The 25,134-nt window shown below is 40.7% G+C and overlaps 1 protein-coding gene and 13 non-coding genes across 15 annotated transcripts; 10 read left to right on the forward strand and 4 right to left on the reverse strand.

Moving 5' to 3' along the window:
* Nucleotides 1–1,562: 1,562 nt before the first annotated feature.
* On the forward strand, nucleotides 1,563–1,754 carry LOC133145794 (U2 spliceosomal RNA). The gene has a single exon (XR_009711043.1). It is a non-coding gene; the product is annotated as a U2 spliceosomal RNA (small nuclear RNA).
* A 698-nt stretch (nucleotides 1,755–2,452) lies between these two features.
* LOC133145958 (U5 spliceosomal RNA) lies at nucleotides 2,453–2,566 on the reverse strand. The gene has a single exon (XR_009711200.1). It is a non-coding gene; the product is annotated as a U5 spliceosomal RNA (small nuclear RNA).
* An 830-nt stretch (nucleotides 2,567–3,396) lies between these two features.
* LOC133145845 (U2 spliceosomal RNA) lies at nucleotides 3,397–3,587 on the forward strand. The gene has a single exon (XR_009711094.1). It is a non-coding gene; the product is annotated as a U2 spliceosomal RNA (small nuclear RNA).
* Nucleotides 3,588–4,508: 921 nt separating this feature from the next.
* LOC133145978 (U1 spliceosomal RNA) lies at nucleotides 4,509–4,672 on the forward strand. Its single transcript, XR_009711219.1, has one exon. It is a non-coding gene; the product is annotated as a U1 spliceosomal RNA (small nuclear RNA).
* Nucleotides 4,673–6,673: 2,001 nt separating this feature from the next.
* Nucleotides 6,674–6,865, forward strand: LOC133145786 (U2 spliceosomal RNA). The gene has a single exon (XR_009711035.1). It is a non-coding gene; the product is annotated as a U2 spliceosomal RNA (small nuclear RNA).
* A 698-nt stretch (nucleotides 6,866–7,563) lies between these two features.
* Nucleotides 7,564–7,677, reverse strand: LOC133145959 (U5 spliceosomal RNA). The gene has a single exon (XR_009711201.1). It is a non-coding gene; the product is annotated as a U5 spliceosomal RNA (small nuclear RNA).
* An 830-nt stretch (nucleotides 7,678–8,507) lies between these two features.
* LOC133145846 (U2 spliceosomal RNA) lies at nucleotides 8,508–8,698 on the forward strand. The gene has a single exon (XR_009711095.1). It is a non-coding gene; the product is annotated as a U2 spliceosomal RNA (small nuclear RNA).
* Nucleotides 8,699–9,619: 921 nt separating this feature from the next.
* On the forward strand, nucleotides 9,620–9,783 carry LOC133145884 (U1 spliceosomal RNA). The gene has a single exon (XR_009711131.1). It is a non-coding gene; the product is annotated as a U1 spliceosomal RNA (small nuclear RNA).
* A 2,001-nt stretch (nucleotides 9,784–11,784) lies between these two features.
* LOC133145787 (U2 spliceosomal RNA) lies at nucleotides 11,785–11,976 on the forward strand. Its single transcript, XR_009711036.1, has one exon. It is a non-coding gene; the product is annotated as a U2 spliceosomal RNA (small nuclear RNA).
* A 698-nt stretch (nucleotides 11,977–12,674) lies between these two features.
* Nucleotides 12,675–12,788, reverse strand: LOC133145960 (U5 spliceosomal RNA). The gene has a single exon (XR_009711202.1). It is a non-coding gene; the product is annotated as a U5 spliceosomal RNA (small nuclear RNA).
* Nucleotides 12,789–13,618: 830 nt separating this feature from the next.
* LOC133145847 (U2 spliceosomal RNA) lies at nucleotides 13,619–13,809 on the forward strand. The gene has a single exon (XR_009711096.1). It is a non-coding gene; the product is annotated as a U2 spliceosomal RNA (small nuclear RNA).
* Nucleotides 13,810–14,730: 921 nt separating this feature from the next.
* Nucleotides 14,731–14,894, forward strand: LOC133145895 (U1 spliceosomal RNA). The gene has a single exon (XR_009711141.1). It is a non-coding gene; the product is annotated as a U1 spliceosomal RNA (small nuclear RNA).
* Nucleotides 14,895–16,268: 1,374 nt separating this feature from the next.
* LOC133145574 (uncharacterized) lies at nucleotides 16,269–23,970 on the reverse strand. 2 transcript variants are annotated; one of them, XR_009710937.1, is made up of 2 exons: nucleotides 16,422–23,970; nucleotides 16,269–16,333 (listed from the first exon to the last, which is right to left on the reverse strand). XR_009710937.1 is itself a non-coding variant. In XM_061269191.1 (2 exons), the coding sequence occupies exon 2, from the start codon at nucleotides 22,937–22,939 to the stop codon at nucleotides 16,772–16,774; it is 6,168 nt and encodes a 2,055-aa protein (XP_061125175.1). In that variant the 5' UTR covers nucleotides 22,940–23,622; nucleotides 23,711–23,970; the 3' UTR covers nucleotides 16,269–16,771. The 2 variants fall into 2 exon arrangements, 1 of the variants encoding a protein (XP_061125175.1); XM_061269191.1 differs by having other exon boundaries at nucleotides 16,269–23,622; nucleotides 23,711–23,970.
* A 666-nt stretch (nucleotides 23,971–24,636) lies between these two features.
* Nucleotides 24,637–24,828, forward strand: LOC133145808 (U2 spliceosomal RNA). Its single transcript, XR_009711058.1, has one exon. It is a non-coding gene; the product is annotated as a U2 spliceosomal RNA (small nuclear RNA).
* Nucleotides 24,829–25,134: the final 306 nt, after the last annotated feature.

The following is a 25,134-nucleotide window of genomic DNA, read 5'->3' on the forward strand; positions in this document are numbered from 1 at the left end:
CAAGGATATACGAAAAAATATGATCAAAATGTCTTTCTTTAAATCAGAAATTGTGCCAGAAATTTTTAGTACAATCCTTGTTCTCAAATTTTTAAGAGAATGTCATTTTCTAAACTTGCTCAGAAAAAGAAATATATATCTTTCTGCGGTACTGTTGGAGATTTTCTATAAATACAAATTCATATGGTTCTCAGGTGAAAAGAGGCAATGCATGATGGGTATGTTTTTACTTCATTTCTTATGCTGCCACCACCACTAGATGGCAACTCTAAGAAAAAGGAGGTGAACAAAGGCGTGGAGGCAGTAGAAAGAGAAGCAAAGCATCAGTTTATGGGTATTTACGAGGGTATTTTTATATTAATACTTTAATAGCTAAATGGCTCCTATTATTGTTACTTACATATAGTATAATTTGTGGAAAATATATTAATTTATTGCTCAATGCATAATCAATAGTTTTATATTTGAATGGGTGGATGTCACCAAAAGCTGTCCCTAAAGCTTAACCAATTTGGTCTGTAAACTTTAGCAGAATTAATAACTACAAGGCAGGACTATTAACTATTTCCCATTGACAAGTATAGGTGGCTCCGCTTTCGCAGAGCATCAAAAAATTGAGATGAACTCTCATTGTTCCTCCCCACGGAAATCTTTAGTAAAAGGCGATCGGTGAAATTGCAGCAACCATTCCTTCTAATACAAACAATAGACGTTCATAGATTTACTACATTTAGAAGGACTCAACCTAAATAGACAGTTTAAACGAGTATTTTGTGTTCATCAATGTGTTTTTTCCTTGAAACATTGTTGGCGCACAGGATTATGGATACCTGATATTTCAAACAGCGTCACCTATCGATTGGGCAACTATTTTGAGTGTGAGTTTTGAACGTATAAACAGTTGTATGTCTTGGTCCGTGTACTTTTGGTATGAGAGAAATGGAAATGATCCGATTTCCGTGTGTTATTTTCAAATGTGTAATTTCAGATTTTTATTCAACACAAATCGGGAAACAAAAGACGATCGTAATTTCCTCAAATGAGTGTTAAGAAATGCTGGCGTGGATTGGAATGCGATTCACCTCCACTGCGATGGTGGCGTTCGAGGGTTAATGTAAATTGCCACAGCAGGAAACAGGAAGTAGTTTGGCGAAGTGGGCCGCGTGTTTTTTTGCTGCGTGTTTTTTTTCCCGTCAAAATGTTCGTCAAACAGCTATCTTGCCTTCGGTCCCGAAATGTATCCAAAGATCCGATTGTTTTTGGCGAATGACCAATTCGTTTTGTTGGTCATTAAAAGCTATTCCCATCAGGAGCTCAGTTCATCGTTATTCTATTGGGTCAACGTGAACCACGTGACACTAAACCTCCACGAACACACGAAAATCTGCAACCGATGCACAGGTTGAAAACAGCCCGGTGACGCATTATCATTCCAAACTGTTAATAGTTGAGGTTTGTTACGGTGGTCGGTACGTGGCATTAGTATGACTCAATATATTTAAACCGTAACTTGAATTGGTAGTCTCTTTATTTAAGTAGTTTTCTCAGACCAACTTTCGGTTATCGCTTCTCGGCCTTTTGGCTAAGATCAAGTGTAGTATCTGTTCTTATCAGTTTAATATCTGATACGTCCCCTATCCGGGGACCATATATTAAATTGATTTTTGGAACTGGGAGATGGAATCAGGGGCTTGCTCCGTCCACTCTACGCATCGACCTGGTATTGCAGTACTTCCAGGAACGGTGCACACCCCTCTGCTTGTCAAATAAAGGATAGTTAAGTCAGGAAGCAATTAGAATCGGTTCGCTTAATTCTCACAGGATAAAGCAGAAAGTCAATAACGTGTTGAAAGGGTTTGATTCAGTCAAGTTCATGACCTTTATCTAAATGTGAATAGCAGAAGAATTCTATCCTTTACAACAAAATAGAAAACATATTGGCCCTACGATTGGCTGGCCACCAGTTTATGATGTCCAGTGGGGATGGGCGATACCAATGATTTTGGAATCGATCCGATACCAAGTATTTCCTACCCAAAATACCCGATATTCGATCCGATATCGATACCGGAAGTGTAATTTCCCGCCCAAAAAACGATTTAAATGCAGTGGCATTCTTGCTCTTGGAGAGTCATCTATTGAATTTTGTAGAAAAAAGTATTACGTCACGTGAATTATGAACCTGAAGTACTTATGGCTGTATTCATTTACACGGCTTAAATCTTTACAACTTCGACACAAATCTGAATTAACTTTAATAATAAATATATTAATGGCTAAATGGCTCCGTTTATTGTTCCTTACATATAGTATAATTAGTAGAAAATATATTTATTTATTGCTCATATTAGATAGTTTTATATTTGAATGGGTGGATGTTACCTGTAAGCTATGGCAGAATTAATGGCAACAAAGCAGGAATTTTGATTACTTTCCATTGACAAGTAGAGGAAGCTCCGCTTTCACAGAGCATCAAAAAATTGAGATATACTCTTGTTGTTCCTCCCCACGGAAATCTTTAGTAAAAGGCGAAAGATTTATACGATCTGAAGAGAAACAAGAGTGAACTGATTTCGGCTTGTCCAAACGGGCCACCCCATTGCTGGTCTCACCAAAGTAACAGGCGGTGTCACACTAGCAACCATTTCCTTTTAATAAAAATAGATCTTCATATATTTGCTAAATTTAGGAGGCCTTAACACTCAACTAAGATGTATAGTTCGAACAAGTATTTGGTGTTTGGCAATTCTATGGAAACGTTTACACTCTAAACGTGTCGTTGTGAGTCCATGCTTGCTCTGCTGCGTTCGGTTCCAACTCCCTGACCTGTTTGTTTGCATTGTGCACGTTCTCCACTCTGGTTTCCTTCCATTTCCCCCAAACATGCATGATAGGCCCATTGAGCGCTCCAAATTGCCCGTAGGTGCGAGTGCGGACGGTTTTTCGTCTCTGTGTGCCCTGCGAGTGATTATTATTTGTTAAAGCGTATATGCCGTTACACCGCTAGATGGCAGCAGCGTTGACTTCCGCACCTGACCACAAAAAGAAACGGGAATCACGTGATGCGCAGGAAAAGAAGCATTAGTATGAGTCGATATATTTAAACCGTAACTTGAATTGGTAGTCTTGTAGTGGGTTGACATAATTCACCCGGAACCTAAGTTCACGTTGCCGAGTTCCGGTGGGATGTTTTACACGTGTGGGAGTTTCCTGTTTGAGGAGTGTGTGTTAGGATCTCGAAGGGAAAAGAGTCGGCCCGTGGTTGAGAGAAGCTAATTATAAATGTCATTAAAACAACTGCCGTTGGCACCGTCATTTATCACTCCGCCTCCGACTCCAGTCCTTGCACACCACAGTCTCTTTATTTAAGTGGTTTCCTCAGACCAGTTTCAGTACATCGCTTCTCGGCCTTTTGGCTAAGACCAGGTGTAGAATCTGTTCTTATCAGATTAATATCTGATACGTTCCCTATCCGGGGACCATGTATTAATTGGATTTTCGCAACAGGGAGATGGTATAGGGGCTTGCTCCGTCCACTCTATGCATCGACCTGGTATTGCAGTACCTCCAGGAGCGGTGCGCCCCCCTCTACTGGTCAAATAAAAAGTAGTTTACATCACAATCCGTTAGCTTCATTCTCACAGGATGAAGCAGAAAGTCAACGACGTCTTGATCGGATTTGATTCAAGTTCATGTTGTGTGCTCACCTTATATCTTTATTAGGTAATGCACTCTGAATTTAATCAGGACCCGAACCGATGTCTTTAATCACTTTTATTCATGAAACAGAGGGCCATCAACTTGCCGCTCTGTCTGCATATTCATTTCCCTGAACGTCACTCCTTCACTACGTCATCACGTAGGCCCACAGTACAATATCAGTACATGACAGTTCATGACGGCTCATCTTAGGCGGCAGCAAGAATTTACGTAACTGTTCTAAAATATGGTCAAAATGTCTTTTTTTGCTTGAGATTTTCCTATCATTGTTCCAGGATCTTTTAGTACAATTCTTGTTCTCCAAATGTTAAGAAAATGTCATTTTCAAAACTCGTTCAGAAAAAGAAGTATATATATTTTTCTGCGGTAATGTTGGAGATTTTCAATAAATACAAATTCATACCGTTTTAGGGTTCTCAGGAGAAAAGAGGCACTGCATGATGGGCATGTTTTGACTTCATTTATCGGTTTATTATAGTTGCTGGCATCACCACTAGATGGCGACTCTAGGAAAAAGGAGGTGAACAAAGACGTGGAGGCAGTAGAAAAAGAAGCAAGGCATGATGGTCATGTTTCTGAATCTATTTTTTACTTAATTTAAAATGTTTTGGTTTTGAATGACTAATACTAATAGACAGCTTCTCTCTAATACGATATACTATGTTAACAGTTCTACGAATGCTGTCTCATCCACTGAATATGTGTGCTCACACTTTTGTACCAAATTAGCCTCTGACTGTAGATGGTGTGCGCGGTGAAAACGTCGGCCCCGGCGACGTATACAACTCATACTTACCTGGCAGGGGAGATACCATGATCAAGAAGGTGGTTCACCCAGGGTGAGGCTCAGCCATTGCACTCCGGTCGTGCTGACCCCTGCGAATTCCCCAAATGTGGGAATCTCGACTGCATAATTTCTGGTAGTGGGGGACTGCGTTCGCGCTCTCCCCTGATTCTCCTGTACAATACAAAATCCCTCACACGAAGCCAAATTTCATGGTCGCCACATACTGAGCGATGGTGCATCAAGCTGTGCTCTGCAACTGTGCACCTACTTGCCGAACTTCATTCAACAAATTAGTAATTGCAAAATAAAATGTAATTACTACGTTCCCGACCCGTTATTGATACGAACGTATATGTTATAACTTTCATATAACCTGCTTTCTGGAATAGCCCCACGGATCATTTCCGGTTCTCCATTTACCTACACTATAAAGAAAAACTAATGGCCAACAGGTACGTGGACCCAGACATACAACTGATTTTTGCACCCCCTACTCCACTGGTCAAATCAAGAGTAGTTTACATCACAGTCCGTTAGCTTCATTCTCACAGGATAAAGCAGAGGGTCAATGACGTCATTGATTCAAGTTCATGGCGGCTGGCAGCAAGGATATACGAAAAAATATGATCAAAATGTCTTTCTTTAAATCAGAAATTGTGCCAGAAATTTTTAGTACAATCCTTGTTCTCAAATTTTTAAGAGAATGTCATTTTCTAAACTTGCTCAGAAAAAGAAATATATATCTTTCTGCGGTACTGTTGGAGATTTTCTATAAATACAAATTCATATGGTTCTCAGGTGAAAAGAGGCAATGCATGATGGGTATGTTTTTACTTCATTTCTTATGCTGCCACCACCACTAGATGGCAACTCTAAGAAAAAGGAGGTGAACAAAGGCGTGGAGGCAGTAGAAAGAGAAGCAAAGCATCAGTTTATGGGTATTTACGAGGGTATTTTTATATTAATACTTTAATAGCTAAATGGCTCCTATTATTGTTACTTACATATAGTATAATTTGTGGAAAATATATTAATTTATTGCTCAATGCATAATCAATAGTTTTATATTTGAATGGGTGGACGTCACCAAAAGCTGTCCCTAAAGCTTAACCAATTTGGTCTGTAAACTTTAGCAGAATTAATAACTACAAGGCAGGACTATTAACTATTTCCCATTGACAAGTATAGGTGGCTCCGCTTTCGCAGAGCATCAAAAAATTGAGATGAACTCTCATTGTTCCTCCCCACGGAAATCTTTAGTAAAAGGCGATCGGTGAAATTGCAGCAACCATTCCTTCTAATACAAACAATAGACGTTCATAGATTTACTACATTTAGAAGGACTCAACCTAAATAGACAGTTTAAACGAGTATTTTGTGTTCATCAATGTGTTTTTTCCTTGAAACATTGTTGGCGCACAGGATTATGGATACCTGATATTTCAAACAGCGTCACCTATCGATTGGGCAACTATTTTGAGTGTGAGTTTTGAACGTATAAACAGTTGTATGTCTTGGTCCGTGTACTTTTGGTATGAGAGAAATGGAAATGATCCGATTTCCGTGTGTTATTTTCAAATGTGTAATTTCAGATTTTTATTCAACACAAATCGGGAAACAAAAGACGATCGTAATTTCCTCAAATGAGTGTTAAGAAATGCTGGCGTGGATTGGAATGCGATTCACCTCCACTGCGATGGTGGCGTTCGAGGGTTAATGTAAATTGCCACAGCAGGAAACAGGAAGTAGTTTGGCGAAGTGGGCCGCGTGTTTTTTTGCTGCGTGTTTTTTTTCCCGTCAAAATGTTCGTCAAACAGCTATCTTGCCTTCGGTCCCGAAATGTATCCAAAGATCCGATTGTTTTTGGCGAATGACCAATTCGTTTTGTTGGTCATTAAAAGCTATTCCCATCAGGAGCTCAGTTCATCGTTATTCTATTGGGTCAACGTGAACCACGTGACACTAAACCTCCACGAACACACGAAAATCTGCAACCGATGCACAGGTTGAAAACAGCCCGGTGACGCATTATCATTCCAAACTGTTAATAGTTGAGGTTTGTTACGGTGGTCGGTACGTGGCATTAGTATGACTCAATATATTTAAACCGTAACTTGAATTGGTAGTCTCTTTATTTAAGTAGTTTTCTCAGACCAACTTTCGGTTATCGCTTCTCGGCCTTTTGGCTAAGATCAAGTGTAGTATCTGTTCTTATCAGTTTAATATCTGATACGTCCCCTATCCGGGGACCATATATTAAATTGATTTTTGGAACTGGGAGATGGAATCAGGGGCTTGCTCCGTCCACTCTACGCATCGACCTGGTATTGCAGTACTTCCAGGAACGGTGCACCCCCCTCTGCTTGTCAAATAAAGGATAGTTAAGTCAGGAAGCAATTAGAATCGGTTCGCTTCATTCTCACAGGATAAAGCAGAAAGTCAATAACGTGTTGAAAGGGTTTGATTCAGTCAAGTTCATGACCTTTATCTAAATGTGAATAGCAGAAGAATTCTATCCTTTACAACAAAATAGAAAACATATCGGCCCTACGATTGGCTGGCCACCAGTTTATGATGTCCAGTGGGGATGGGCGATACCAATGATTTTGGAATCGATCCGATACCAAGTATTTCCTACCCAAAATACCCGATATTCGATCCGATATTGATACCGGAAGTGTAATTTCCCGCCCAAAAAACGATTTAAATGCAGTGGCATTCTTGCTCTTGGAGAGTCATCTATTGAATTTTGTAGAAAAAAGTATTACGTCACGTGAATTATGAACCTGAAGTACTTATGGCTGTATTCATTTACACGGCTTAAATCTTTACAACTTCGACACAAATCTGAATTAACTTTAATAATAAATATATTAATGGCTAAATGGCTCCGTTTATTGTTCCTTACATATAGTATAATTAGTAGAAAATATATTTATTTATTGCTCATATTAGATAGTTTTATATTTGAATGGGTGGATGTTACCTGTAAGCTATGGCAGAATTAATGGCAACAAAGCAGGAATTTTGATTACTTTCCATTGACAAGTAGAGGAAGCTCCGCTTTCACAGAGCATCAAAAAATTGAGATATACTCTTGTTGTTCCTCCCCACGGAAATCTTTAGTAAAAGGCGAAAGATTTATACGATCTGAAGAGAAACAAGAGTGAACTGATTTCGGCTTGTCCAAACGGGCCACCCCATTGCTGGTCTCACCAAAGTAACAGGCGGTGTCACACTAGCAACCATTTCCTTTTAATAAAAATAGATCTTCATATATTTGCTAAATTTAGGAGGCCTTAACACTCAACTAAGATGTATAGTTCGAACAAGTATTTGGTGTTTGGCAATTCTATGGAAACGTTTACACTCTAAACGTGTCGTTGTGAGTCCATGCTTGCTCTGCTGCGTTCGGTTCCAACTCCCTGACCTGTTTGTTTGCATTGTGCACGTTCTCCACTCTGGTTTCCTTCCATTTCCCCCAAACATGCATGATAGGCCCATTGAGCGCTCCAAATTGCCCGTAGGTGCGAGTGCGGACGGTTTTTCGTCTCTGTGTGCCCTGCGAGTGATTATTATTTGTTAAAGCGTATATGCCGTTACACCGCTAGATGGCAGCAGCGTTGACTTCCGCACCTGACCACAAAAAGAAACGGGAATCACGTGATGCGCAGGAAAAGAAGCATTAGTATGAGTCGATATATTTAAACCGTAACTTGAATTGGTAGTCTTGTAGTGGGTTGACATAATTCACCCGGAACCTAAGTTCACGTTGCCGAGTTCCGGTGGGATGTTTTACACGTGTGGGAGTTTCCTGTTTGAGGAGTGTGTGTTAGGATCTCGAAGGGAAAAGAGTCGGCCCGTGGTTGAGAGAAGCTAATTATAAATGTCATTAAAACAACTGCCGTTGGCACCGTCATTTATCACTCCGCCTCCGACTCCAGTCCTTGCACACCACAGTCTCTTTATTTAAGTGGTTTCCTCAGACCAGTTTCAGTACATCGCTTCTCGGCCTTTTGGCTAAGACCAGGTGTAGAATCTGTTCTTATCAGATTAATATCTGATACGTTCCCTATCCGGGGACCATGTATTAATTGGATTTTCGCAACAGGGAGATGGTATAGGGGCTTGCTCCGTCCACTCTATGCATCGACCTGGTATTGCAGTACCTCCAGGAGCGGTGCGCCCCCCTCTACTGGTCAAATAAAAAGTAGTTTACATCACAATCCGTTAGCTTCATTCTCACAGGATGAAGCAGAAAGTCAACGACGTCTTGATCGGATTTGATTCAAGTTCATGTTGTGTGCTCACCTTATATCTTTATTAGGTAATGCACTCTGAATTTAATCAGGACCCGAACCGATGTCTTTAATCACTTTTATTCATGAAACAGAGGGCCATCAACTTGCCGCTCTGTCTGCATATTCATTTCCCTGAACGTCACTCCTTCACTACGTCATCACGTAGGCCCACAGTACAATATCAGTACATGACAGTTCATGACGGCTCATCTTAGGCGGCAGCAAGAATTTACGTAACTGTTCTAAAATATGGTCAAAATGTCTTTTTTTGCTTGAGATTTTCCTATCATTGTTCCAGGATCTTTTAGTACAATTCTTGTTCTCCAAATGTTAAGAAAATGTCATTTTCAAAACTCGTTCAGAAAAAGAAGTATATATATTTTTCTGCGGTAATGTTGGAGATTTTCAATAAATACAAATTCATACCGTTTTAGGGTTCTCAGGAGAAAAGAGGCACTGCATGATGGGCATGTTTTGACTTCATTTATCGGTTTATTATAGTTGCTGGCATCACCACTAGATGGCGACTCTAGGAAAAAGGAGGTGAACAAAGACGTGGAGGCAGTAGAAAAAGAAGCAAGGCATGATGGTCATGTTTCTGAATCTATTTTTTACTTAATTTAAAATGTTTTGGTTTTGAATGACTAATACTAATAGACAGCTTCTCTCTAATACGATATACTATGTTAACAGTTCTACGAATGCTGTCTCATCCACTGAATATGTGTGCTCACACTTTTGTACCAAATTAGCCTCTGACTGTAAATGGTGTGCGCGGTGAAAACGTCGGCCCCGGCGACGTATACAACTCATACTTACCTGGCAGGGGAGATACCATGATCAAGAAGGTGGTTCACCCAGGGTGAGGCTCAGCCATTGCACTCCGGTTGTGCTGACCCCTGCGAATTCCCCAAATGTGGGAATCTCGACTGCACAATTTCTGGTAGTGGGGGACTGCGTTCGCGCTCTCCCCTGATTCTCCTGTACAATACAAAATCCCTCACACGAAGCCAAATTTCATGGTCGCCACATACTGAGCGATGGTGCATCAAGCTGTGCTCTGCAACTGTGCACCTACTTGCCGAACTTCATTCAACAAATTAGTAATTGCAAAATAAAATGTAATTACTACGTTCCCGACCCGTTATTGATACGAACGTATATGTTATAACTTTCATATAACCTGCTTTCTGGAATAGCCCCACGGATCATTTCCGGTTCTCCATTTACCTACACTATAAAGAAAAACTAATGGCCAACAGGTACGTGGACCCAGACATACAACTGATTTTTGCACCCCCTACTCCACTGGTCAAATCAAGAGTAGTTTACATCACAGTCCGTTAGCTTCATTCTCACAGGATAAAGCAGAGGGTCAATGACGTCATTGATTCAAGTTCATGGCGGCTGGCAGCAAGGATATACGAAAAAATATGATCAAAATGTCTTTCTTTAAATCAGAAATTGTGCCAGAAATTTTTAGTACAATCCTTGTTCTCAAATTTTTAAGAGAATGTCATTTTCTAAACTTGCTCAGAAAAAGAAATATATATCTTTCTGCGGTACTGTTGGAGATTTTCTATAAATACAAATTCATATGGTTCTCAGGTGAAAAGAGGCAATGCATGATGGGTATGTTTTTACTTCATTTCTTATGCTGCCACCACCACTAGATGGCAACTCTAAGAAAAAGGAGGTGAACAAAGGCGTGGAGGCAGTAGAAAGAGAAGCAAAGCATCAGTTTATGGGTATTTACGAGGGTATTTTTATATTAATACTTTAATAGCTAAATGGCTCCTATTATTGTTACTTACATATAGTATAATTTGTGGAAAATATATTAATTTATTGCTCAATGCATAATCAATAGTTTTATATTTGAATGGGTGGACGTCACCAAAAGCTGTCCCTAAAGCTTAACCAATTTGGTCTGTAAACTTTAGCAGAATTAATAACTACAAGGCAGGACTATTAACTATTTCCCATTGACAAGTATAGGTGGCTCCGCTTTCGCAGAGCATCAAAAAATTGAGATGAACTCTCATTGTTCCTCCCCACGGAAATCTTTAGTAAAAGGCGATCGGTGAAATTGCAGCAACCATTCCTTCTAATACAAACAATAGACGTTCATAGATTTACTACATTTAGAAGGACTCAACCTAAATAGACAGTTTAAACGAGTATTTTGTGTTCATCAATGTGTTTTTTCCTTGAAACATTGTTGGCGCACAGGATTATGGATACCTGATATTTCAAACAGCGTCACCTATCGATTGGGCAACTATTTTGAGTGTGAGTTTTGAACGTATAAACAGTTGTATGTCTTGGTCCGTGTACTTTTGGTATGAGAGAAATGGAAATGATCCGATTTCCGTGTGTTATTTTCAAATGTGTAATTTCAGATTTTTATTCAACACAAATCGGGAAACAAAAGACGATCGTAATTTCCTCAAATGAGTGTTAAGAAATGCTGGCGTGGATTGGAATGCGATTCACCTCCACTGCGATGGTGGCGTTCGAGGGTTAATGTAAATTGCCACAGCAGGAAACAGGAAGTAGTTTGGCGAAGTGGGCCGCGTGTTTTTTTGCTGCGTGTTTTTTTTCCCGTCAAAATGTTCGTCAAACAGCTATCTTGCCTTCGGTCCCGAAATGTATCCAAAGATCCGATTGTTTTTGGCGAATGACCAATTCGTTTTGTTGGTCATTAAAAGCTATTCCCATCAGGAGCTCAGTTCATCGTTATTCTATTGGGTCAACGTGAACCACGTGACACTAAACCTCCACGAACACACGAAAATCTGCAACCGATGCACAGGTTGAAAACAGCCCGGTGACGCATTATCATTCCAAACTGTTAATAGTTGAGGTTTGTTACGGTGGTCGGTACGTGGCATTAGTATGACTCAATATATTTAAACCGTAACTTGAATTGGTAGTCTCTTTATTTAAGTAGTTTTCTCAGACCAACTTTCGGTTATCGCTTCTCGGCCTTTTGGCTAAGATCAAGTGTAGTATCTGTTCTTATCAGTTTAATATCTGATACGTCCCCTATCCGGGGACCATATATTAAATTGATTTTTGGAACTGGGAGATGGAATCAGGGGCTTGCTCCGTCCACTCTACGCATCGACCTGGTATTGCAGTACTTCCAGGAACGGTGCACCCCCCTCTGCTTGTCAAATAAAGGATAGTTAAGTCAGGAAGCAATTAGAATCGGTTCGCTTCATTCTCACAGGATAAAGCAGAAAGTCAATAACGTGATGAAAGGGTTTGATTCAGTCAAGTTCATGACCTTTATCTAAATGTGAATAGCAGAAGAATTCTATCCTTTACAACAAAATAGAAAACATATCGGCCCTACGATTGGCTGGCCACCAGTTTATGATGTCCAGTGGGGATGGGCGATACCAATGATTTTGGAATCGATCCGATACCAAGTATTTCCTACCCAAAATACCCGATATTCGATCCGATATTGATACCGGAAGTGTAATTTCCCGCCCAAAAAACGATTTAAATGCAGTGGCATTCTTGCTCTTGGAGAGTCATCTATTGAATTTTGTAGAAAAAAGTATTACGTCACGTGAATTATGAACCTGAAGTACTTATGGCTGTATTCATTTACACGGCTTAAATCTTTACAACTTCGACACAAATCTGAATTAACTTTAATAATAAATATATTAATGGCTAAATGGCTCCGTTTATTGTTCCTTACATATAGTATAATTAGTAGAAAATATATTTATTTATTGCTCATATTAGATAGTTTTATATTTGAATGGGTGGATGTTACCTGTAAGCTATGGCAGAATTAATGGCAACAAAGCAGGAATTTTGATTACTTTCCATTGACAAGTAGAGGAAGCTCCGCTTTCACAGAGCATCAAAAAATTGAGATATACTCTTGTTGTTCCTCCCCACGGAAATCTTTAGTAAAAGGCGAAAGATTTATACGATCTGAAGAGAAACAAGAGTGAACTGATTTCGGCTTGTCCAAACGGGCCACCCCATTGCTGGTCTCACCAAAGTAACAGGCGGTGTCACACTAGCAACCATTTCCTTTTAATAAAAATAGATCTTCATATATTTGCTAAATTTAGGAGGCCTTAACACTCAACTAAGATGTATAGTTCGAACAAGTATTTGGTGTTTGGCAATTCTATGGAAACGTTTACACTCTAAACGTGTCGTTGTGAGTCCATGCTTGCTCTGCTGCGTTCGGTTCCAACTCCCTGACCTGTTTGTTTGCATTGTGCACGTTCTCCACTCTGGTTTCCTTCCATTTCCCCCAAACATGCATGATAGGCCCATTGAGCGCTCCAAATTGCCCGTAGGTGCGAGTGCGGACGGTTTTTCGTCTCTGTGTGCCCTGCGAGTGATTATTATTTGTTAAAGCGTATATGCCGTTACACCGCTAGATGGCAGCAGCGTTGACTTCCGCACCTGACCACAAAAAGAAACGGGAATCACGTGATGCGCAGGAAAAGAAGCATTAGTATGAGTCGATATATTTAAACCGTAACTTGAATTGGTAGTCTTGTAGTGGGTTGACATAATTCACCCGGAACCTAAGTTCACGTTGCCGAGTTCCGGTGGGATGTTTTACACGTGTGGGAGTTTCCTGTTTGAGGAGTGTGTGTTAGGATCTCGAAGGGAAAAGAGTCGGCCCGTGGTTGAGAGAAGCTAATTATAAATGTCATTAAAACAACTGCCGTTGGCACCGTCATTTATCACTCCGCCTCCGACTCCAGTCCTTGCACACCACAGTCTCTTTATTTAAGTGGTTTCCTCAGACCAGTTTCAGTACATCGCTTCTCGGCCTTTTGGCTAAGACCAGGTGTAGAATCTGTTCTTATCAGATTAATATCTGATACGTTCCCTATCCGGGGACCATGTATTAATTGGATTTTCGCAACAGGGAGATGGTATAGGGGCTTGCTCCGTCCACTCTATGCATCGACCTGGTATTGCAGTACCTCCAGGAGCGGTGCGCCCCCCTCTACTGGTCAAATAAAAAGTAGTTTACATCACAATCCGTTAGCTTCATTCTCACAGGATGAAGCAGAAAGTCAACGACGTCTTGATCGGATTTGATTCAAGTTCATGTTGTGTGCTCACCTTATATCTTTATTAGGTAATGCACTCTGAATTTAATCAGGACCCGAACCGATGTCTTTAATCACTTTTATTCATGAAACAGAGGGCCATCAACTTGCCGCTCTGTCTGCATATTCATTTCCCTGAACGTCACTCCTTCACTACGTCATCACGTAGGCCCACAGTACAATATCAGTACATGACAGTTCATGACGGCTCATCTTAGGCGGCAGCAAGAATTTACGTAACTGTTCTAAAATATGGTCAAAATGTCTTTTTTTGCTTGAGATTTTCCTATCATTGTTCCAGGATCTTTTAGTACAATTCTTGTTCTCCAAATGTTAAGAAAATGTCATTTTCAAAACTCGTTCAGAAAAAGAAGTATATATATTTTTCTGCGGTAATGTTGGAGATTTTCAATAAATACAAATTCATACCGTTTTAGGGTTCTCAGGAGAAAAGAGGCACTGCATGATGGGCATGTTTTGACTTCATTTATCGGTTTATTATAGTTGCTGGCATCACCACTAGATGGCGACTCTAGGAAAAAGGAGGTGAACAAAGACGTGGAGGCAGTAGAAAAAGAAGCAAGGCATGATGGTCATGTTTCTGAATCTATTTTTTACTTAATTTAAAATGTTTTGGTTTTGAATGACTAATACTAATAGACAGCTTCTCTCTAATACGATATACTATGTTAACAGTTCTACGAATGCTGTCTCATCCACTGAATATGTGTGCTCACACTTTTGTACCAAATTAGCCTCTGACTGTAGATGGTGTGCGCGGTGAAAACGTCGGCCCCGGCGACGTATACAACTCATACTTACCTGGCAGGGGAGATACCATGATCAAGAAGGTGGTTCACCCAGGGTGAGGCTCAGCCATTGCACTCCGGTTGTGCTGACCCCTGCGAATTCCCCAAATGTGGGAATCTCGACTGCACAATTTCTGGTAGTGGGGGACTGCGTTCGCGCTCTCCCCTGATTCTCCTGTACAATACAAAATCCCTCACACGAAGCCAAATTTCATGGTCGCCACATACTGAGCGATGGTGCATCAAGCTGTGCTCTGCAACTGTGCACCTACTTGCCGAACTTCATTCAACAAATTAGTAATTGCAAAATAAAATGTAATTACTACGTTCCCGACCCGTTATTGATACGAACGTATATGTTATAACTTTCATATAACCTGCTTTCTGGAATAGCCCCACGGATCATTTCCGGTTCTCCATTTACCTACACTATAAAGAAAAACTAATGGCCAACAGGTACGTGGACCCAGACATACAACTGATTTTTGCACCCCCTACTCCACTGGTCAAATCAAGAGTAGTTTACATCACAGTCCGTTAGCTTCATTCTCACAGGATAAAGCAGAGGGTCAATGACGTCATTGATTCAAGTTCATGGCGGCTGGCAGCAAGGATATACGAAAAAATATGATCAAAATGTCTTTCTTTAAATCAGAAATTGTGCCAGAAATTTTTAGTACAATCCTTGTTCTCAAATTTTTAAGAGAATGTCATTTTCTAAACTTGCTCAGAAAAAGAAATATATATCTTTCTGCGGTACTGTTGGAGATTTTCTATAAATACAAATTCATATGGTTCTCAGGTGAAAAGAGGCAATGCATGATGGGTATGTTTTTACTTCATTTCTTATGCTGCCACCACCACTAGATGGCAACTCTAAGAAAAAGGAGGTGAACAAAGGCGTGGAGGCAGTAGAAAGAGAAGCAAAGCATCAGTTTATGGGTATTTACGAGGGTATTTTTATATTAATACTTTAATAGCTAAATGGCTCCTATTATTGTTACTTACATATAGTATAATTTGTGGAAAATATATTAATTTATTGCTCAATGCATAATCAATAGTTTTATATTTGAATGGGTGGACGTCACCAAAAGCTGTCCCTAAAGCTTAACCAATTTGGTCTGTAAACTTTAGCAGAATTAATAACTACAAGGCAGGACTATTAACTATTTCCCATTGACAAGTATAGGTGGCTCCGCTTTCGCAGAGCATCAAAAAATTGAGATGAACTCTCATTGTTCCTCCCCACGGAAATCTTTAGTAAAAGGCGATCGGTGAAATTGCAGCAACCATTCCTTCTAATACAAACAATAGACGTTCATAGATTTACTACATTTAGAAGGACTCAACCTAAATAGACAGTTTAAACGAGTATTTTGTGTTCATCAATGTGTTTTTTCCTTGAAACATTGTTGGCGCACAGGATTATGGATACCTGATATTTCAAACAGCGTCACCTATCGATTGGGCAACTATTTTGAGTGTGAGTTTTGAACGTATAAACAGTTGTGTAACTCCTCCAGGTACCAACAGACACAAGTGGCTTTCCCAACTGATGAATTTATTGAATCCAGCTTGTTCAGACTCATAAACACACCGTGAAAACTAAAAGCACAAACAAACAACAATTAGCTCAAAAGAAAGACATTTAACACATAAAACGATTCTGACAAATACAACATACAAACAATACCTCGTTGGCTGAGTACCGAGAGAGGAATTAGTTTCAGTCGTCTTCTTCTTCTTATTGTTTCTTAACTTTCTTTACAAGTTAGCTTTGTGACCACGCTTCAGTCACGCATCTTTCGATCTCTCGAGAGATCGCTTCTTCTGCGAAACTAACCTCTACTTCTTCTTACAAAGCTCACTTACACTATAGCGCCCTCTGGTGGCACTCAACGGTAATAATAATGAAAATACACAGAAAATGAAAAGAAACGAAATATAGCAGTAACACTCCCACCAATCTCACAACTCTTGCTGTGGGATTCCTATGAATTACATTCAGGCTGCCAAACTGAACATGAAAATACACACAAGCCCTTAGTCAGCTTCTAGCAAAACAATAACTTTATGAATAGGTCGTTCTAATGAGACTGTTTTAGTCACAAGTTTACTGCGTTTGTCATATGTCCTTTCAGTAACCAAAAGTCGAACCTTTCTCACTCTGTCGTCGGTTCCTGGATAGATATCAGTGACTTTGGCTAGCTTCCATTCATTACGTGGTGCCATGTCCTCTCCTAGAAGCACTACATCATTCACCTTCAGATTCCTCCTGTGTGCAGTCCACTTCTGTCTTGGTTGCAAGTTGAGCAAATATTCTTTCCTCCAACGGATCCAAAACTCATTGGCCAAATATTGCACTCTTCTCCATCTTTTTTGAAGATACAAATCTTCTTTCATAAACTCTCCTGGAGGAGGTTGAACAATGGTTGACTTCATAGTGAGAATGTGGTTGGGCGTTAACGGCTCAGGCCCTGTTGGATCACTTAAGTGCTCGACGGAAAGCGGCCTACTGTTGACAATTGCCATGACCTCGTACAACAAGGTCCTCAAGGATGTACTGTCGAGTCTCTTTGCTGATTGGTCAAGGATGGCTGAAAGAACACTACGGATGGTCCTGATCTGTCTTTCCCATATTCCACCCATATGGCTTGCTGAAGGGGGATTCATGAGAAATTCACATCCAAGTGCCTTCACTTTCTCCTGATTCATTTCTTTCATGAGATCTGCGAGTTCTCTCTGGGCACCAATGAAATTGGTTCCTCTGTCACATCTCAGCTGACGTACATTTCCTCTTATTGCAATAAATGCTCGCAGAGCATTTAGGAATGCGTCTGTACTCAGGTCGTCTACTACTTCAATATGTATGGCTCGTGAACATAAACAGGTTAGTACGAGCCCATATCTCTTGAGCTCCTTTCGTCCATCCTTTATGTATATTGGCCCAAAGCAATCCATTCCGACATAGGTGAAAGGCGGATTAGGCTCTGTTCGGTCTACTGGCAAATCTCCCATACTTTGATTCTCTGTTTTCCTTCTGTATTTGCGACATTTAACACATTTGAAGATGTATGATGAGACTGCACAGCTGCTCCCAAGAATCCACCAACCGTTTGCACGCAACTCATTCATCGTCATTCCACGACCTTGATGTTGAACCTTCGAGTGAAAATGTCTGATTAACAAAGTTGAAATGTGACTGTCCTTGGGAAGTATGGCAGGATGTTTTACATGTGGGTGAAGCACAGCTTGACTCAAACGTCCCCCAACTCTGAGGATTCCCTTTTCGTCCAGAAACGGACTTAGTTTGTACAGTTTATGATCTGTGGTCTTGGAAACTGTTTTCTTTGATTTTAGACTCTTTATCTCTTCTGCGAAAGCTTTCTCTTGAACAAGTTTAATGACAAACAGTTCTGTTTGTTTTCTCTCTTCCAAAGTTGTACTTTCTTTGGTCCTTTGTATGTCACCCTTGTATTCTCTGGCCTTTCTTCTCAAGATTGCAAGTGCTCTTATCAAACTGGACCATCCTGAGAACTTCTCAAATCTGCTGAGAATAGTTTGTTCTTCCTTTGACTTGATGGTATGCACAGAAGCTTTGCGAAGTTCTGGATCATTTTCCCTGATCTCTCCCACCTTGATATCTCTATCAGCCATGTTCTTCTCCCAGAGAAATGCTGGCCCCTGAAACCATTCTGAAGACTTCAGTTGCTCTGCAGTTAAGCCTCGAGAAACGTAGTCTGCTGGGTTCTGCTCTGATGCGACATACGCCCATTGTTCTGGCCTTGTGCTTGACTTGATCCTTTGTATCCGATTCGCTACAAACACTTGAAACCTTTTGGCATCATTATTTATGTAGCCGAGAACAACGGTGGAGTCCGTCCAGAAAAACTCTGCAATGTCTGGGATTTCAAGCTCTGCCCTGAGTAGATCACTGACTCTAACTGCAACAACTGCTGCTGAGAGTTCGAGTCGAGGGATAGTTGTGACACTAGTAGGCGTGACTCTTGACTTGGCCATTACCAAGCAACAATGGACTTGATCAGAATGGTTAATGATTCGCAGGTAAGTACAAGCACCATATCCATTGACACTGGCGTCTGCGAAGTGATGAAGCTCGTAGCTTTTAACCTGACCGAAATCTGTAGGAATGAAACATCTTTGAATCTGCATGTTGGCTAAACTGGGAAGGTCTTTAATCCAAGATTCCCACTGGGGTTTTAAGTGCCCTGGAAGCTTGTGGTCCCACCCAACCTTATCCTTGCACATTTGCTGGAGAATCTGCTTTCCCAGGAGGACGAATGGTGCTATAAACCCAAGGGGATCGTAAATAGAGGCGACCGTAGAAAGCACACCTCTTCTTGTAAGGGGGTTCAACTTAACTTGAACTCTGAATTTGAATGTGTCTGAAGTGACACACCACTCCACTCCGAGAGCTCTTTCAATACGTGGTAAACTTAGAGACATGTCAAGGTCTTTCACTGAGGCACACTCTTCTTCTGGAATAGTGGACATAACTCTCTCACTATTTGACACAAATTTGTGGAGTCTTAACTTTCCTTTGAAACACAGCTCTCTTGAGTCTTTGATGAGCTGAATGGCTTCACTTTCAGTTGGAACGCTTGCCAAGCCGTCATCAACATAAAAGTTTCTCTGTATGAAATGTATGGTGTCTTCTTGGAATTGACCTTGTCCTTGGGCCGCAAGGTGTTTTAGGCCAAAGTTGGCACAGCCTGGAGAAGAAGCTGCTCCAAAAAGATGGACCTTCATACGGTAAACTGATGGTGATGCTTCCAAATCTCCCTTCTCCCACCAAAGAAACCTTAAATAATCCTGGTCCTCTTTTGCGACATGGAACTGGTGGAACATCCGCTCTATATCACACATGAATGCGACAGAACTTCTGCGGAAACGACAAAGAACACCAACCAATGCGTTTGTCAAGTCAGGACCGGATAAAAGATGGTCGTTGAGAGAAGTGTCTTGGTATTTGGCCGAGGCATCAAATACTACTCTGATCCTGCCGGGTTTGTGTGGGTGATAGACCCCATGATGTGGGATAAACCATGCAGGAGTGTTATTCAACTCTTCGTCAGGGACTTTTTCAGCATCTCCTCTTGAGATGATATCATCCATGAAGTTTGTGTAATCATTGTAGTATGACTTGTCTTTCTTTAATCTTCTTTCCAGACACCTTAGGCGATGCATTGCACATATTCTGTTGTCTGGTAATGTGGGTCTTTCGTCACGAAATGGTAGTGGCATCTCATAGTGGCCGGTCTCATTCTGTGTGATGTTTTCTTTGAGTTTTGTGAGAAACTTTAAATCTTCTTGTGACACAGGGTTGCCATCAAGGGCTCTTTCAGAGAAGTCTCCTTCAAGTGCTTTGATAACGTCCGAAGGGGTGACGTCCTTTACTGTTGTCCTATTGACATAGTGGACCTTGTTCTGAAGCTTTAGAGAGGGCTTAAGCTCTGGGATGACCTTCTTGACAATAATACGATGACTAATACCAATCGCATCTCCATAGTTCAAGCAGGGATTGGTTTGTCCAACTATACTCCAACCAAGATCAGTGCGCTGAGCGTATGGCTCACCTTCCTTGCCTGACACAATCTCTCTTGGAAGAAGAGCTTGTGAGCAGTTGTATCCGATCAACAATCCTACCTCGCAATCTTGCAAAGGTGCGATTTCTGGTTGAAGGTGTTCTAAATGTGGCCAAGCTTTAGCTGTCTCATTAGTTGGAATGTGAGCTTTGTTGGCTGGAATGAATTCTCGTGTGTATGTAGGAGGTAAAGTGATTTCTTTGCTTGAGTTAAGACCACGAACTTTAAGATCTTGCAGTCTGTTAGACTGAACAACTGTAGTCTGGGAAGACATGGTAGACAGTTCTAGTTTAACCGGTTCTTGGTTTGTATCTAGCAACTTTGCAACTTCACTGAGAACAAAGGTTGTATCGCTTTGCGAATCCAGTAAGGCATATACAAGAACTTCTTTGTGTTTTGTAGAAGATGAAAGCCACACAGGAATGATTGCAGCAGTCAGTGTGTTATTTTCTTGACTCGCTACTCGGTTAGTTGTAGCCATGGCTGTAACTTGTTCTTGAGCTCGGTCGCTTTGACTTGATCTTTCCTTACTTGGATTTGGCTTAGCTAGTGGTTGCTTTTGTTCTTCTTTGTCCTTAACTCTATCTTCATGAAGACAGGTAGGATGCCCTTTACTGCACCTTTCACAAATATTGCGGTTGGTACAGCTCTTTGAAAGATGGCCTGGTTTGAGACAACCAAAACATAGCCTTTCCGACTTAATGAAGCTGATTCTGTCTGACACAGCCTTTTCAAGAAAACTTCTGCATTTGTGTAAACTGTGCTTGGGTTTCTTGCAGAACACACATACCAGTTGTGTTTTTTCTTGTGAAGTCGTCATCAGTGTTTTAACTCCAATTTCTTTCTGTTTGGTAAATTTCAGTTTGTCTGATTTGTTAAACTCACATTGTTTTAGTGACTGTAAAGATGTAACAGGATTACAAGCAATCTTGGCTTCTCTCGTTAAAAACTCAACAAACTGGCTGAAAGTGGGAAACTGATTTGTTTGTTCTTCAATTTCAACAACCTTGCGGTTCCAACTAGCAGCAAGCCAGTCTGGAAGTTTGGAAAGAATCTTTCGGTTCTCATTGCAGTCATTCAAGATCTCTAATGACTTAATGTGAGCTGTTGCAGCTTCACAACTGCGCAAGAAATCTGCAAAGTCCCTTAGTTCGAAACTGTCTCTTGAGGTCATTTTGGGCCATGCATGCAGTTTGTCTCTAAAAGCTTTTGCTATTGTGAATGGATTTCCATATCTTTCATCCAGAATCTTCCATGCAGCAGCATGTGCGGATTCAGTTCCAAGCAGGAAGTATCCTTCAATTGCTCTCTTAGCCGGTCCACTCACATATCTTCGAAGGTAGAATATTTTCTCCTTGTTAGGGATATTCTTTTGGTCTATCAGTGTTTGGAATGACAGTTTCCAGTCACTGTAACTTAAGGGATCCCCAGAAAACACAGTAGGTTCCGGAACAGGGATACGACTAGTACTTAGTGCACTTGCTAGCACTTTAACTAAATCTGATGTACCATCACCTTTAGGAGTGCCTGCAGCTTGGGGTGAGACTTGTTCAAGCAGAGATGGAAAGCTTACATGTTCAACGTCTCTAATTTCTGTATTAATCTTTGTTACATCGACCCTTTGCACTTCTGCTACACTCATTTGGTCATAAACCTGCATCCTTGCTTGTGCTGCCTTGAGATCTTTGACCTTTTCCAGGTGCTGTACCTTTCTTTTCTTTTCATCAAGTGTTCTCTGCAGAGCTGCATACTCTTCTTCTTGTTGAGCCTTAAACTTTGCTTCATCTGCTTCTCTCTGCATTCTTAAGCTAATTTCTTCAGCCTCTCTTTCTAAGCGCTTTCTAACTTCTTCAGCCTCTCTTTCTAAGCGCTTTCTAATTTCTTCAGCCTCTCTTTCTAAGCACTTTTGTCTAATTAGTGTTTCTTGTTCCACTGCTCTTTTCCTGACTTCAACTTCTAGTCTTTCTATCTCTTGCTGTTCCATTTGTTGTTCTTCTAATATTTTTAGAACAGCTTGACTCGCTGCTGCTTCTGCGGCAGCTTCTTGATGTTTTACAGAGGATCTATGTGAATGCTCAGATGAGTTCTTAGTTATGTTGAAGGAGCTTGACTTACTGCTCGTAGTTTGAAAGAGGGAGCCTGCTTCCGGCCAATCTTGTTCCTCTCTTCCTTCCAATCGGCAAGTTGCTTTATTCACAAGGAAACCTGAGATCTCCACACACAGATCTACTCTGCGACGTGTCTCTTGATCCGGTGGGGTGAGCTTGCGTAACTCATCAAAAACTTTTGTGACATCTGCACAAAGACCTCTAACATCACCAGTTATATCTTCAAGAATGTCTTTATTTGAGGGTCCTGGTTGAGAGAGGGGTACTTTGGATGCCTTTGCATGTGTTCTCCACTTTTCGTAGTTGTAGTTAAATCTTTGCTGGAGTCCTTTAATCTTCTCATCCTGCATTTCTCTTCCCTTTTCTGTGAGTGTTTTCACTCTCTGACTTCTTCTAAGTTGTACTGATTCTTGCTGCTCACTAGGATCAGTACCTTGGGTTTCTTCAGACTGACTTTGGGGTTCTGTACTAATTAATGGTGTATTTGGATCAGTCATTTTAACGTCTGTCACTTGTCACTAAACAGCAAAAATGTTTATGTAAACTAACAGTCACCCCTAGACAGTCGGCATTTGAAATATAAAGGCAGAATAAAATAAAAATGTAATACTGAATCTTTACAGTAATGTGAAAGTAACTTAACCCTTTCAACTTAAATATACCAAAAACGTATTCAAATAACAGTTATTCACATTTAAACTGTTCACATTAAACACATTTCTCATTCTTGGCACAAATAGGCCAGTGTAAAACAAATGTAGCCTACTGATGCTTAAACTTAAGTGCTTTAGACCTTACAATGTGGCTTAATACACAAAATTAGGAATAGCAAAACGTTGCTTTAAATCACAGTTTGATTAATCAACCTTAAACTTGCGTTTTGTTTTCCTTTTTTCAGACAAACTCTTAACTTATGAATGTCCGCATTTCTTATGGCCTTATCTTAAAGTGTTGGTCTTCAAATCCCGCTTTGGTCTCGTGCGCGCGCCCGCTCCGTGCACGTGCCGATCACGCTGTGGCAAGACTGCTGCTCATCCGATCATGCCGCCTCGCCTCCACTCGCGCAGATCAGTCGAGTTTTCACTGTAACTCCTCCAGGTACCAACAGACACAAGTGGCTTTCCCAACTGATGAATTTATTGAATCCAGCTTGTTCAGACTCATAAACACACCGTGAAAACTAAAAGCACAAACAAACAACAATTAGCTCAAAAGAAAGACATTTAACACATAAAACGATTCTGACAAATACAACATACAAACAATACCTCGTTGGCTGAGTACCGAGAGAGGAATTAGTTTCAGTCGTCTTCTTCTTCTTATTGTTTCTTAACTTTCTTTACAAGTTAGCTTTGTGACCACGCTTCAGTCACGCATCTTTCGATCTCTCGAGAGATCGCTTCTTCTGCGAAACTAACCTCTACTTCTTCTTACAAAGCTCACTTACACTATAGCGCCCTCTGGTGGCACTCAACGGTAATAATAATGAAAATACACAGAAAATGAAAAGAAACGAAATATAGCAGTAACAAGTTGTATGTCTTGGTCCGTGTACTTTTGGTATGAGAGAAATGGAAATGATCCGATTTCCGTGTGTTATTTTCAAATGTGTAATTTCAGATTTTTATTCAACACAAATCGGGAAACAAAAGACGATCGTAATTTCCTCAAATGAGTGTTAAGAAATACTGGCGTGGATTGGAATGCGATTCACCTCCACTGCGATGGTGGCGTTCGAGGGTTAATGTAAATTGCCACAGCAGGAAACAGGAAGTAGTTTGGCGAAGTGGGCCGCGTGTTTTTTTGCTGCGTGTTTTTTTTCCCGTCAAAATGTTCGTCAAACAGCTATCTTGCCTTCGGTCCCGAAATGTATCCAAAGATCCGATTGTTTTTGGCGAATGACCAATTCGTTTTGTTGGTCATTAAAAGCTATTCCCATCAGGAGCTCAGTTCATCGTTATTCTATTGGGTCAACGTGAACCACGTGACACTAAACCTCCACGAACACACGAAAATCTGCAACCGATGCACAGGTTGAAAACAGCCCGGTGACGCATTATCATTCCAAACTGTTAATAGTTGAGGTTTGTTACGGTGGTCGGTACGTGGCATTAGTATGACTCAATATATTTAAACCGTAACTTGAATTGGTAGTCTCTTTATTTAAGTAGTTTTCTCAGACCAACTTTCGGTTATCGCTTCTCAGCCTTTTGGCTAAGATCAAGTGTAGTATCTGTTCTTATCAGTTTAATATCGGATACGTCCCCTATCCGGGGACCATATAATAAATTGATTATTGGAACTGGGAGATGGAATCAGGGGCTTGCTCCGTCCACTCCACGCATCGACCTGGTATTGCAGTACTTCCAGGAACGGTGCACCCCCCTCTGCTTGTCAAATAAAGGATAGTTAAGTCAGGAAGCCATTAGAATCGGTTCGCTTCATTCTCACAGGATAAAGCAGAAAGTCAATAACGTGTTGAAAGGGTTTGATTCAGTCAAGTTCATGACCTTTATCTAAATGTGAATAGCAGAAGAATTCTATCCTTTACAACAAAATAGAAAACATATCGGCCCTACGATTGGCTGGCCACCAGTTTATGATGTCCAGTGGGGATGGGCGATACCAATGATTTTGGAATCGATCCGATACCAAGTATTTCCTACCCAAAATACCCGATATTCGATCCGAT

The sequence above is a fragment of the Syngnathus typhle genome, linkage group LG21, assembly GCF_033458585.1.
Source record: "Syngnathus typhle isolate RoL2023-S1 ecotype Sweden linkage group LG21, RoL_Styp_1.0, whole genome shotgun sequence".
Classification (NCBI taxonomy): domain Eukaryota; kingdom Metazoa; phylum Chordata; class Actinopteri; order Syngnathiformes; family Syngnathidae; genus Syngnathus; species Syngnathus typhle.

Bases quoted from the DNA above. Each gene is read 5' to 3' on its own strand.
- LOC133145574 (XM_061269191.1), bottom strand. From the start codon at position 22,939: ATGACTGATCCAAATACACCATTAATTAGTACAGAACCCCAAAGTCAG.